General features: G+C 41.4%; 1 protein-coding gene across 3 annotated transcripts in view; it reads left to right on the top strand.

Annotated features, from left to right (window-relative positions):
• Positions 1 to 14754, top strand: part of GABRD (gamma-aminobutyric acid type A receptor subunit delta) — a 45383-nt gene that overhangs the window by 5300 nt on the left and 25329 nt on the right. For 2 of the 3 annotated variants that reach the window (XM_069740928.1, XM_069740927.1), the window contains exons 2-6: positions 273 to 385; positions 3162 to 3229; positions 3731 to 3951; positions 6232 to 6314; positions 7493 to 7630. In XM_069740928.1, the coding sequence (XP_069597029.1) occupies positions 273 to 385; positions 3162 to 3229; positions 3731 to 3951; positions 6232 to 6314; positions 7493 to 7630 (623 nt within the window). Of the gene's footprint in view, positions 1 to 272; positions 386 to 1107; positions 1182 to 3161; positions 3230 to 3730; positions 3952 to 6231; positions 6315 to 7492; positions 7631 to 14754 lie in introns of those variants that run through there. The other variant, XM_069740929.1, reaches the window with a different exon arrangement.

Below are 14754 nucleotides of genomic sequence, written 5' to 3'. Positions count from 1 at the left end.
AATAGTGGTCATGTTGTCACTTAGGCTATGTCGATGGAAATAATGAAAAGTTATGGGCTCGGAATGTAGAGAACAGACAAATGATAACATCAAAGATAAGTGGACATGAACATGTGGTGTATACACGGATGGTGGCCCACAGAATTATTGCCTTTAGTGGTCCCAAAAAATCTTAGTCCGTTACTGGTCGTATAGCAAAATTAGAGTAAAGAGTGGATAGCTCATCTTTTTACTGTAACTTACTGTATAATATGCTTTGTTCACCTCAACAGCGGTGCAGAAGACATCGGAGATTACATCGGATCTAACCTTGATATAGCCTGGATGCCAAGTTTGAAAGGGTTCATGAAAGGATATGCAATGAAATTCAGACCCGGAATTGGAGGTAGGATTACCATTTTGTTAACTGATATGATTTGTATAAAGAGACAATGGTTAAAGCCTTGACCTACACAGCAGACCGGTCAGATATGTAATAGATCCATTTTACACAGCAGACCGGTCAGATATGTAATAGATCCATTTATTGTTCATTGATTAGGACTTTGGACCTCTTTCACATGATCGTAATTGGTTATTCCATAATATGGATCAGCAATATGGACATATAATGAATCAGGATGCATCAGTATTTGATAATTTTGTGCATCTTTATTGGGATCTAAGGAGTAACGTTTCTCCTTGTGGAGAGTGACATGCCTGGTGATGGGGAAATCAGGGACCACCTTGATACATCTCCATAATCCTTATACATGATTCCTAGGCTAATAGAATATGTCTCAACATGCCTCAAACTCTGCTAAGTCATACCTGCTGACTTGCTATTGATTATCAATTAGAATTACGGACAGGGTAGGGCTAATTAGGTAGACCTTTAAACTTGTACGTGGCTAAACCCAAGTCACCCCTTATGTAAGGGTTACCTGTCCACAGTTCGGTCCTTATTAGGAATAAACATGATGAATTAAGGATGATTTCATATGTAATAAACAGCTGATTGGCGCTCGGAAATAATGTATACGCCTACTCAAAAGTGTATATAACTGAATGTCCTTTCTGGAATAAAATTTATGGCTTGATCAGATATCACATCTGTCTATGTCCATCACTCCGGAGAACTCCCTAATTTGGCAGCCATCCAATATCCCTGAGGGTCTGACTTGCAGGCCACCCTAACACTGGTATACCAGTGTCAAGAGACTTATAGGCCATGCAATGCGCATGTGGGAAAATAAATATTCAAACTGCCTATTTAGAGAGGAAGAGGACATGAATGCTAGTGCCACCTATTGGAAGCAGCATTCCTAAGGCTGTGTGCACACATTGCAGATTTGGTGCATTTTTTTCCTTGCAGAATTTCTAGATAAAAATGAAGCAATCCTGATGCCGGCAAAGTGAATGACAAACCTGAAGTGTCATGCACACGTGCACACATGGTGTATTTTTGACTTGCAGATTTGGTGCTGAAAATAATCTGCAGCATATCAATTCTCTGTGCGTTTTTGCCTTGCATTTTTCACCATTGACTTCACTCAAATCAGTCAAAAACGCAGACAAAAATGTGCTTTTTTTAAGCTGCATTTTTCCTGCCTAGAGCTTCCGAAATGGTGCAGAAATTTGACTCAACGTGTGCACATAGCCCGTGAGTCAACATCAACCCTTTAGCGAGCCTTGTTATATGACTTACATTAAAAGCCAATTCAGAATCTCAGTTTGCATATACATGATTCGGGGGTGTTGCTCCTCCTCAGTGCAAAGCATGAGATCTGATTTGGCTGTATGAGAGGCTTCTGGCTGGTATCTAAGGGGTAACGTTTCTCCTTGTGGAGAATTTCATGCCAGGGTAAGGAGACCTATAGGCCATACAATGCTCCTCTGGGAAATTAAATATGCAAATTGTCTCTTCGGAGAGGAAGAGGAATTGAACTCTAGCGCCACAGATTTCATGCTTTGCACTGACGAGGGGCAACGCCCTGAAACACATTGTCTGCAAAAGTCATTTGGCAAGGCTCGCTAAAGGTTTGAAATTGACTTTAAAGGGAACCTGTCACCCCGTTTTTTGAGATTGAGCTATAAATACTGTTAAATAGGGCCTGCGCTGTGTGTTCCTATAGTGTATGTAGTGTACCCCGATTCCCCATGTATGCTGAGAAATAACTTACCAAAGTCGCCGTTTTCGCCTGTCAATCAGGCTGGTCAGGTCGGGAGGGCGTGGTGACATCGCTGGTTCTTCCTCAGCTTTACGTTGGTGGCGTAGTGGCGTAGTGGTGAAGACACAGCGCGCGATCTGCGCTGTCATCCCTTTCGTCGGTGGGGGCGGCCATCTTCCTGGGGCCGCGCGTGCGCAGATCGAGTGCTCTGCTGCACGGGGCTTCAGGAAAATGGCCGCGGGATGCCGCGCGTGCGCATTAGAGATCGCGGCGGCCATTTTCCCAAAGCCGAGATGCAAACTCGGCTTTGGGAAAATGGCCGCCGCGATCTCTAATGCGCACGCGCGGCATCCCGCGGCCATTTTCCTGAAGCCCCGTGCAGCAGAGCACTCGATCTGCGCACGCGCGGCCCCAGGAAGATGGCCGCCCCCACCGACGAAAGGGATGACAGCGCAGATCGCGCGCTGTGTCTTCACCACTACGCCACTACGCCACCAACGTAAAGCTGAGGAAGAACCAGCGATGTCACCACGCCCTCCCGACCTGACCAGCCTGATTGACAGGCGAAAACGGCGACTTTGGTAAGTTATTTCTCAGCATACATGGGGAATCGGGGTACACTACATACACTATAGGAACACACAGCGCAGGCCCTATTTAACAGTATTTATAGCTCAATCTCAAAAAACGGGGTGACAGGTTCCCTTTAAGGATCACTACTTCCAATAGGTGGCACTAGAGTTTAACTCCTCTTCTTCTCCGAAGATGCAATATACATAGTTCATTTTCCAGAGGAACATTGTATTCATTTACTCCCTAACCAGATGCAGAGTTCAGCAGCCACTGGTTGCAGAACAGGTCGGAGAACCCGATTCCTCTCCCATAAGAGCAAGTGAGACCCAAAACCAAAAGAGCTTTCCTTTCAGTTACTAATAAAAGTGCACTTTTATTATCATCACACAAATACAGTGTTTCATATACATTTTTTTTTTCAATTCTCTTTTATTTCAGGTCCTCCAGTCACTGTTGTCTTAGATATTGAAGTGACCAGCATTGACCACATCTCTGAAATAAACATGGTAATAATAATTAAACGCAAACATATGTATAACGTCAGATACCTGTCGCCAGCACTAGATGGCGATCTAAATGAGAAAAAAATCCCCAATGGTGGAAATGAGCAAATATTTACAGTGCCTTAAAAAACTATTCATACCCTATGCTTTTCTTTTTTTTTTCACTTTACACCCAAAAACTTGTCAGAGTTGACACCTGGTAAGGTTTTTCAATATTAGACAGTGTAGGACCATTCTGAAGGGGGTCACCTTGACGGTCGAAGGTGGGGTGGCTTTTATGCCATTTTTGATTTAAAAAAACAGTGTTACTAAGAACCCTGTGTTATTTAAATGCACTTTTGCTTTTTACTAATTTAGTTACAGCAAGGCTTATGGTAATTTTGCTATTTGTAGGTTTTATATTGTTAGTATTGTGTTGTTCTCTCCTATATAATGTCTTCTTCTGCTGTGTGATATTTATCTGGCTGTAGGAGGAAACTTATCCTAAATTATTTTATTGTTCAGGAATACACAATGACAGTGTTCCTACGTCAGAGCTGGACAGATGAAAGACTTTCTTACAATCACACCAACAAGACTCTTGGCTTTGACAGCAGATTTGTTGAGAAACTTTGGATTCCAGACACATTTATAGTGAATGCCAAATCTGCCTGGTTTCATGACGTCACAGTAGAAAACAAATTAATCCGACTACAACCCGATGGTGTTATCTTGTACAGCAGTAGGTAAGAGATGCGATGTTTCAGGGCTGCAAAGGTTCTGGTACAACAATAAAAATTATATGTGTCTTGTGTTACCTGGTGCGGGGCGGTAGCCGAGGGCAAGGTACTCGTCTCTTATGCCGGGTCACGTAACATGAAGGTGTGGGTCCTGGCCGGGTGCGTGGACTTCGTCGATGAGGGCACTACGTCCTTGCAGGCCGCTTTTTACCGATGACTTTGGTTGGCTATGATCAGATGTTGTGGACTTCAATGAGGGAGACCACCAGTCAAAAATAAACTTTTTACTTAACGATAACTTGGTGGGGGTTATGTTAAAAAAATAGTGGGTACACAGATGAATGAACATTTCCATCAACACAAGGAGCTTTTTCACGCATAGTCTCAGTTCCTATCTTTTAACTCGTTCGGTTTCTGTCTCCAGTAGTTCACCTGCCTTCACCACCACCCAGCACAGTACTACAGTCCAGTAACTGAGAGTCCTATTCTCAACCCGCGGTTCCAAATCATCTTTTTCTCACAGGGGAACTAGATAGCCAATATGGTGGGTACTTAGCTTCTCTGCTTGATGAGGCCTTGGAACGCCAGCCCGATGCCCTCTCTTTGTCTCACATTCCTTGTTCCGTCCTGACCTATTACCTCTCTGAGTTATAAATTTGGGTCGTACTGCTAGGTGTCCTGTCTCAGGTGCATAAATTCTGTCTTTCTGTCACTTCTCTCTTCTCTGTTCTGTATCTCTCTATCCACTGCCTCGGTCTGCACTCACTTTGGGGACACACAACTCATGCAGCTCTCCTGAGTACTAAGACCAAAGGTCCGCTCTAGCTGCAAGCTAGGCTCTGTCTGACTCACTACCAGGAAGTCCTCTCTGATCTTGCTACATAGCCCTTCCCTCTCTGGGCTAGTCTCACTCCGTCTTACTCACTACCAGGAAGTCCTCTCTGATTTGCTACATAGCCCTTCCCTCTCTGGTCTAGTCCCACTCTGTCTGACTCACTACCAGGAAGTCCTCTCTGATTTTCTACATAGCCCTTCCCTCTCTGGGCTAGTCCCACTCTGTCTGACTCACTACCTGGAAGTCCTCTCTGATCTTGCTACATAGCCCTTCCCTCTCTGGGCTAGCCCCACTCTGTCTGACTCACTACCAGGAAGTCCTTTCTGATTTTCTACATAGCCCTTCCCTCTCTGGGCTAGTCCCACTCTGTCTGACTCACTACCAGGAAGTCCTCTCTGATCTTGCTACATAGCCCTTCCCTCTCTGGGCTAGTCCCAACTCCTTACTCTATCGATGCCTACTCACTACCTGCTGCTGGGCAGAACACAGCTGCATCACATGACAATGCAAAACATTAAACAGGCAAACATTATAATACATCGCATCACAACCACACACGTGTCTTCAAGGGGAAACATGGGCAGCATGTCCATCTCCTTACACTTTGACCTTCTTTAACCTTCGTCAGGCTGCATAATTTTACAACGTTAACAGGCTGCAGAGGTACAATTGTATTTTCATATATATTTTATTGAAATTTGGCCAATATATTCTGGACCAAAACTGCAGAGACGTCACGAAATTTCAGCCCTCTACAGCTTTTCGAAAAAAAAAGTTATTGCAATTTTAAAACGGAATAGTTACAATTGTACCTCCTCAGCCGGACGAAGGTTAATGATGTCCATTCTTGGCTAACTGAAACCTGGAAGACAACCAAAGTGATTGTCACTATGTTAATCTGTAAAAAGGACTCCCGAGTAAGCCATTTTTCTATGCTACCACCTTTTGCAGACCCCATACTTTGTATTAAAGGGGATGCGTCATTAGAAAATGAACTATTGTTTAAATTATATTTTTTATGGCAAAGATACATATATTTTTTTACATTTTTTGCAAAAAAAATTTAAATTTGTCATATCACTATATTGAAATACTGTGATAGTATTTATTGTGAATGTTAGAATCTGTGTTATCTTCTGTAGAAAGAAATGATATATGTCATTGTAATCTTGCCTATGATGATAATGAGACTGCTGAAAAGTCAAAACAGGAAGTCTAAGCCTAATATTAGACTTAGCGGTAAGTGTGAAGGTTGCAAGATGTCTTAGATTTTCTTAAAATAGGAAATGAAAAATTTAAAAAATCCACATCTGATGATAAATATTTATAGGCCTATACAATAAATCAGCTAAGGAGGGCAGTATAAGCCCTCATATTAATTGACATGGGTCCTATCATACGTGAAGTTTGAGTGACCCTGATTTTATTGTTGACTCTTGTGTCAATTGCAGAATCACATCAACTGTCTCCTGTGACATGGACTTAACAAAGTACCCACTGGATGAGCAAGAGTGTAGGTTGGACCTGGAAAGCTGTAAGTGAATTAACACTTTGTTTACAAAAAGAAAAGAAAAAACTATTCTTTACACTTTGGAATCTTCTTTTTGCAAATTCTTAATCTGACCTTAAGGCCGATTTCACACTCCCGTGAAACACAGACCATGCTTGGATCGAAATATCAGGCTATGCCGCGGCATCTTCTGACCTCAGCTAACGACCTCATAGGCATACAATATATAAGGATGTTAGCTTAGGTCAGGCAACCTGGCGGTCAGGGTCAGCATTAATAGAATTTGGTGGAGGTGCCCCTTACGTGAGCCGCTAAAAAACTCATTCACTCTGGAGGGTCCAAGAAATCAATGAATTACCCTAACAGTCTGTTGATTTTAATGAGAAGCTTCTTTACTCCTGTGGTGACGCTGCAGGTAAATTGAACACTTGCTGCTATCTTCACCTACAATTTACAGCTCATCAGTTCGGAGCCAAGCGGAGGCTCAACAAATTGTCACATCATTTCTATAAAAAAAAGTGATTAACTTAAGCAAGCAATTTACTAACAGTCTGCCTCCCAATTTGAGAGCAGCATAATGAGCAGAGACCCTGATTCCTGTCATGTATCACTTACTGGGCAGCTTGCGGTAGTTTTCATAAAATCACGAAAGGGGATTGCATCCACCCACCAAGCGGATGTCAACAGGCAGAGGGGCGCTGCAGACAAGGGACTTTGGGAATACCCATTTAGCTAGTGGTCCAGCTCCTTCATTTTATTGGATTAATAGGGGACAAAATAGTCAGACCCCCGCTTATCGGGAAGCGATAGCATACCCTAGGGATGTGCTTACCCCTATCACTATAGGAAAAGACCTGTAAACATATAATGCAAAGGTTTATCATGAGGGACGTGTATAAATAATTATCACTTTTTTCAGCTAATAATATGAAAATTCATGCTTTTCTTTTTATTTCGACAAATGTATATTCTGTACCCTTGTGTCATCCCAGACAAATAAATAAAAGCATTTCGTCTTTGTAAAATGGAAGTGACAATAGTTTGCCCAGAGCAATACTTTAGAACGGAGGGAGCGATGAAGTGTCACTGTTAGGTATTGTGCTTCACTGACCAAGTTATGTAACCTCGTACATGCCGTACTCCATAGGACGTCCTTGTCTTGTGCCGTTCATGGTGGATTATAACTTTTTAATATCCTCTAGATGGATATTCAGCTGAAGACATTCTCTACAACTGGTCAGAAAACCAGAACCAGATCCATGGTCTAGATAAGCTGGAGCTTTCACAATTCACCATTACTGACTACAAATTCAGCAAAGAGGTGATGAACTTCAAATCAGGTAATAATCTAACAATGTGTGTATACAATGCAACAAATCAGCCCCATTAATGGCGGATCACACTATTGAACAACCCCGGCTTAATCAATTCAGGACGCAAATTTAAACAGGGTATACTCCCTTCTTACAGAGGTGCCATTCCAGTGATGTCGCTATTCCCAGAGAATGACATGACATTGTTGTGTCACTTGCACGCTGCAGCCAATGAGTGGCTGCAGCTCATCCATATTCCACGCTCATGGAATAGTAACTGCTACAGCAGGAGCGTGAGACAGCAATGTCATGTCATTCTCTGGAAATAGCAATGCCATCATTGCTGGAACGGCACTGGTGCAATAGGGGGGTATACACTGTTTTTATTTTAATTGGGGTCCTGAATTGATTAAGCTGCGGTTGAAAACCCCTTTATATGGAACCTGTCTCCAAACTGCTATCATAGCTTTATGAGTGCAGATTTCTCTATTCTAAGTTGGTGTTATATACGCGGCAGTACCTGCAGCAACGTACATGCCAATGAGGTAGGGCTAGTCCTACGGGGTGTCTCTCTCCCCCAAATATTCCTGCCTTGTGTTTTTTTTTAATCATGCCTCTCTACGCTTGCATAATGGTCCTACCATACTGAGGATTGTGTGCAGGTTGTCAATCACACCCAGGGAGACGTGATTAGAAATTCTGAGGAAAGACCCCTGGATGAAGCATTCATATGCGAAACGTACGTCGGGTATGGTGGATGCTCAGACCTGTGGCTGCTACTCCCTGGGATCGCTAGACATCTCCTTTCACCTATTCCTGATCACCTTGACTACTTATATTCTGATGAAGGTCCCTAGTAGGACCGAAAACGTTTAACAACAACAATGAATGCACAATAAAAGGAACTTTATTCTCACAGAATATCTCTATCTGAGTGCCAAGTTTGTTTGACTGTGTATATTATGGGCTGTATACCCTACTTGGGCACCTCATCCTCTATTCTAAGAGTGCCGTATAATTTCTTGTACTGTAGTTCGGGGTAAAGAAACTCCCTATCAGACTAGTCCCTCTTCATTTGAAAATGCAGTTCTACAGATTAAAAGTAAATTCTTCATGCACCACAGCATTAGTTTTGCATGTAAAATATCTTATTAGAATGGAAAAATTTGCTGCGTACCTGTATAGAACTAGAAACACATGGGCTACTTGCACATTGAACAAGTCTGTAAGAACATGTTGACACCACCAAGAAACTTGAAGACACAAAAGAGCACAGTGAGGTCAATAATACTCTGTTGTAAAAAAAAAATCACAGTAATAAGCAAGTGCTAGTGAAAAGATGGAAAAAAAAAACGGTATTTAGTTGATACGCTTTTTGGCAAAAAAATGTATACTAAGCTGCTCCACCAATCGCCAAGGTATACCCATATAGAGCAGTCCTACTAATGTATATAATCCCTATCTGTTGTATTTAAAACCTGATCATCTGTATAGTACCTGTATAAGCAGGGTTCAGAGAGGAAATATCCATGTGGACATGCTGGATTTTTTTACAACAGAGTATTTTTTACCTCACTGTGCTCTTTTGTGTCTTCAAGTTTCTTGGTGGTGTCAACATGTTCTTACAGACTTGTTCACTGTGCAAGTAGCCCATGTGTTTCTGGTTCTATAATTGTTCTCTTGTTTTTACAAGACTGGGGAGTCCACCACTCCTTATGGGTCATTTGCATCAAAGCTGTTCCATCCAGCATGTCCACATGGATATTCCCTCTCTGAACCCTGCTTATACAGGTACTATACAGATGATCAGGTTTTAAATACATCAGATAGGGATTATTTACATTAGTTAGGACTGCTCTATATGGGTATACCTTGGCGATTGGTGGAGCAGCTTAGTATACATTTTTTTGCAAAAAAACGTATCAACTAAATACCCTGTTTTTTCCATCTTTTTACTAGCACTTGCTTATTACTGTGATTTTTTTTACAACAGAGTATTTTTGACCTCACTGTGCTCTTTTGTGTCTTCTTTGCATACCTGTATAGTAGCTGTTGGGTGATCGGAGGGGTGTCAGGTATCGGACCCCCATGAATCTGCTATTGATGACCTATCTTGAAAATGAGTCATCAATATATTGTGCCTGAACAATAAAGCATATCCTAGCCATATCAGATGCCACAATATGCGAACATACTTGTAAATCTTTTCTTTCCACTGTATACATTAATATTTTTTTCCGATTCCAACATTTCTAGACCACACATTAACTCCTCTGAGCAAAGTAAATGAATGGAAGGATTCTAGCACATTGCTCATAAATTTCATTACAAGGGGAGGCTTTCTCTCGGTGATATATTTCGGTGGGTGAGATATACGTCTAATTTCTGGTGTCACTCTCTGCAATCAATATCCCAGCTGTTTATTATTCAGCAGATCAGCGTCTAGCAGCTTTCATTAGATCAGCGGGGTGTCTTGTATGGAAGAGAATAACAAATCAACATTTTTCTGAGATAAATTAAAATAAAATTTATCTGCACAAGAAGAAGGCAATATTTTTCTATTTCAGCGGATGCAGCAAATTCTCCAGATATTTCCCTTTTTTTTAAATTTTCAGTAGTAATAATAATACTTTGCAATTGTGCTGGGTCATTCACCAGGAGACAGTAACTACTAAAAATATTTTTTTACATTGTACTTGTTAAGGTATATGAAAGAAAACATAAAAGGATGTACTTTATTGTGATATTTAAAAGTAGGAAAAAATATTAATAAATTATTGTACTTTGTACCCAACTGCAATATTATTATGCTGGCAAAGTGATCACAAAAATAAATCACAAGCCAAAGCATCATAAACATACAGGATAAATGCAAATAAATATCCATATGTTAGGAGGGTAATTGTGATTTAAGTGATGGGGCTGGATATATACCCATAATAAAAGTCAATGGATTACCCTACAAAAATCCCTATAAATCGTCCTGGCTGACCGTGATTTATAATTCTTTAAGACATTCTTCTCTACAGGAATTTCTTTATTAGCGTAATCTAGGAACTCATACGACGGTGAGTGGGGGCCCCTTTCTTGCGTGTTTGTTTGGGGTGCCAACTTCTGCAGGCAGGTATGATCATTTACAGGGATTTTTGGAGGATGAGCTTAATAACATTGTAGTTGGGTATGGTAATTTTTTTTTTCTACTTTAAGAAGTACATCCTTTTACGGGAGCTTTTCATATGTTAAACAGTTCTTTCAAAAATCTCGGAAATAATAATTGTTTTGCTTACTTGATGAGGTATACTAACATTACCTTGTATTTTAGGCTTCAATATAAAGCTGATTTGTCATTGTGCAGAATTAAAAGAGCAATCAGGATTCGAAAAGTCATATACCCTAAAAGACATTCTCAGTTCATAGAGGGGTGTCTCATTAATAATCTCCTCGACCCTGTCTACCTTATGGTCTAAGTGAAAGATGGAGGTCTCAGGACTTAGACCCCAACCGATCAACAGGGCATTGAAGGGGCTGTAAGATAGCAAAAAGTTTTCAAAGTTTAGTTGCACTTTAAATTGATAAAGATGGTCCAAATTTAGTTTATGGGTAACCATAGCTTGAAATAGAAGTCTTGCGCAAGGAGAAGTCTTCTGAGCAGCTCCTTCTGGCTTCTCACTGCCTGGCTTGGCTTGATCGACAGGTCTTTCCTTACTGGCTTATAGGCGGAGACCTGTCAATCAAGTCAAGGCTAACTCTCGGTAATAAGGGGGACTGCCAGTGGTTGGGGAAGAATAAAAGTTCTAATAAGTTCCTTTTGATACCAGCAGAAAGAGTTAGAGTTGAATCACAAGGTAATTATTCCGCTTTTGGATGTACACATGGTTTAACCCCTTTACCCCCAAGGGTGGTTTGCACGTTAATGACCGGGCCAATTTTTACAATTCTGACCACTGTCCCTTTATGAGGTTATAACTCTGGAACGCTTCAATGGATCCTGGTGATTCTGACATTGTTTTCTCGTGACATATTGTACTTCATGACAATGGTAAAAATTATTTGATAGTACCTGCGTTTATTTGTGAAAAAAACGGAAATTTGGCGAAAATTATGAAAATTTCGCAATTTTCCAACTTTGAATTTTTATGCAATTAAATCACAGAGATATGTCACACAAAGTACTTAATAAATAACATTTCCCACATGTCTACTTTACATCAGCACAATTTTGGAAACAAAATTTTTTTTTGTTAGGGAGTTATAAGGGTTAAAAGTTGACCAGCAATTTCTCATTTCTACAACACCATTTTATTTTAGGGACCACATCTCATTTGAAGTCATTTTGAGGGGTCTATATGATAGAAAATACCCAAGTGTGACACCATTCTAAAAACTACACCCCTCAAGGTGCTCAAAACCATATTCAAGAAGTTTATTAACCCTTCTGGTGCTTCACAGGAATTTTTTGAATGTTTAAATAAAAATGAACATTTAACTTTTTTTCACAAAAAATTTAATTCAGCTCCATTTTGTTTTATTTTACCAAGGGTAACAGGAGAAAATGGACCCCAAACATTGTTGTACAATTTGTCCTGAGTATGCCAATACCCCACATGTGGGGGTAAACCACTGTTTGGGCGCATGGCAGAGCTCGGAAGCGAAGGAGTGCCATTTGACTTTCAATGCAAAATTGACTGGAATTGAGATGGGACGCCATGTTTCGTTTGGAGAGCCCCTGATGTGGCTAAACATTGAAACCCCCCACAAGTGACACCATTTTGGAAAGTAGACCCCCTAAGGAACTTATCTAGAGGTGTGGTGAGCACTTTGACCCAACAAGTTCTTCACAGAAGTTTATAATGTAGAACCGTAAAAATAAAAAATCATATTTTTTCACAAAAATTATCTTTTCGCCCCCAATTTTTTATTTTCCCAAGGGTAAGAGAAGAAATTGGACCCCAAAAGTTGTTGTACAAATTGTCCTGAGTACGCTGATAGCCCATATGTGGGGGTAAACCACTGTTTGGGCGGATGGGAGAGCTCGGAAGGGAAGGAGCGCCGTTTGACTTTTCAATGCAAAATTGACAGGAATTGAGATGGGACCTCATGTTGCGTTTGAAGAGCCACTGATGTGCCTAAACATTGAAACCCCCCACAAGTGACACCATTTTGGAAAGTAGACCCCCTAAGGAACTTATCTAGAGGTGTGGTGAGCACTTTGACCCACCAAGTGCTTCACAGAAGTTTATAATGTAGAACCGTAAAAATAAAAAATCATATTTTTTCACAAAAATTATCTTTTTGCCCCCAATTTTTTATTTTCCCAAGGGTAAGAGAAGAAATTGGACCCCAAAAGTTGTTGTACAATTTGTCCTGAGTACGCTGATACCCCATATGTGGGGGTAAACCACTGTTTGGGTGGATGGGAGAGCTCGGAAGGGAAGGAGCGCCGTTTGACTTTTCAAAGCAAAATTGACAGGAATTGAGATGGGACGCCATGTTGCGTTTGAAGAGCCACTGATGTGCCTAAACATTGAAACCCCCCACAAATGACACCATTTTGGAAAGTAGACCCCCAAAGGAACTTATCTAGAGGTGTGGTGAGCACTTTGACCCACCAAGTGCTCCACAGAAGTTTATAATGCAGAGCCGTAAAAATAAAACAAAATTTTTTTCCCACAAAAATTATTTTTTTAGCCCCCAGTTTTGTATTTTCCTGAGGGTAACAGGAGAAATTGGACCCCAAAATTTGTTGCCCAATTTGTCCTGAGTGCGATGATACACCATATGTGGGGGGAACCACTGTTTGGGCACATGGGAGGGCTCAGAAGGGAAGGAGTGCCATTTGAATGCAGACTTAGATGGAATGGTCTGCAGGTGTCACATTGCGTTTGCAGAGCCCCTAATGTACCTAAACAGTAGAAACCCCCCACAAGTGACACCATTTTGGAAAGTAGACCCCCTTAGGAACTTATCTAGATGTGTGCTGAGCGCTTTGACCCACCAAGGGCTTCACAGAAGTTTATAATGGAGAGCCATAAAAATAAAACAAAAATTTTTTCCCACAAAAATTATTTTTTAGCCCCCAGTTTTGTATTTTCCCGAGGGTAACAGGAGAAATTCGACCCCACAATTTGTTGTCCAATTTGTCCTGAGTGCGCTGATACCCCATATGTGGGGGGGAACCACTGTTTGGGCGCATGGGAGGGCTCGGAAGGGAAGGAGCTCCATTTGGAATGAGGACTTAGATGGAATGGTCTGCAGGTGTCACATTGCATTTGCAGAGCCCCTAATGTACCTAAACAGTAGAAACCTCCCACAAGTGACACCATTTTGGAAACTAGACCCCCTAAGGAACTTATCTAGATGTGTTGTGATAGCTTTGAACCCCCAAGTGTTTCACTACAGTTTGTAACGCAGAGCCGTGAAAATTAAAAAAAAAAATCTTTCCCCCCAAAATTATTTTTTAGCCCCCAGTTTTGTATTTTCCCGAGGGTAAGAGGAGAAATTCGACCCCAAAAGTTGTTGTCCAATTTGTCCTGAGTACGCTGATACCCCGTATGTTGGGGGAAACCACCGTTTGAGCGCATGGCAGAGCTCGGAAGGGAAGGAGCGCCATTTGGAATGCAGACTTAGATGGAATGGTCTGCAGACGTCACATTGCGTTTGCAGAACCCCTAATGTACCTAAACAGTAGAAACCCCCCACAAGTGACCCCATATTGGAAACTAGACCCCCCAGGGAACTAATCTAGATGTGTTGTGAGAACTTTGAACCCCCAAGTGTTTCACTACAGTTTATAACGCAGAGCCGTGAAAATAAAAAATCTTTTTTTTTCCCACAAAAAATATGTTTTAGCCCCGAGTTTTGTATTTTCCCAAGGGTAACAGGAGAAATTGGACCCCAAAAGTTGTTGTCCTATTTGTCCTGAGTACGCTGATACCCCAAATGTTGGGGTAAACCCCTGTTTGGGCACACAGGAGAGCTCGGAAGGGAAGAAGCACGGTTTTACTTTTTCAACGCAGAATTGGCTGGAATTGAGATCGGACGCCATGTCGTGTTTGGAGAGCCCCTGATGTGTCTAAACAGTGGAAATCCCCAATTCTAACTGAAACCCTAATCCAAACACATCCCTAACCCTAATCCCAACAGTAACCCTA

Source organism: Ranitomeya imitator, chromosome 10 (assembly GCF_032444005.1).
Source record: "Ranitomeya imitator isolate aRanImi1 chromosome 10, aRanImi1.pri, whole genome shotgun sequence".
Classification (NCBI taxonomy): domain Eukaryota; kingdom Metazoa; phylum Chordata; class Amphibia; order Anura; family Dendrobatidae; genus Ranitomeya; species Ranitomeya imitator.
This window is presented reverse-complemented; position numbering and strand designations above follow the sequence as displayed.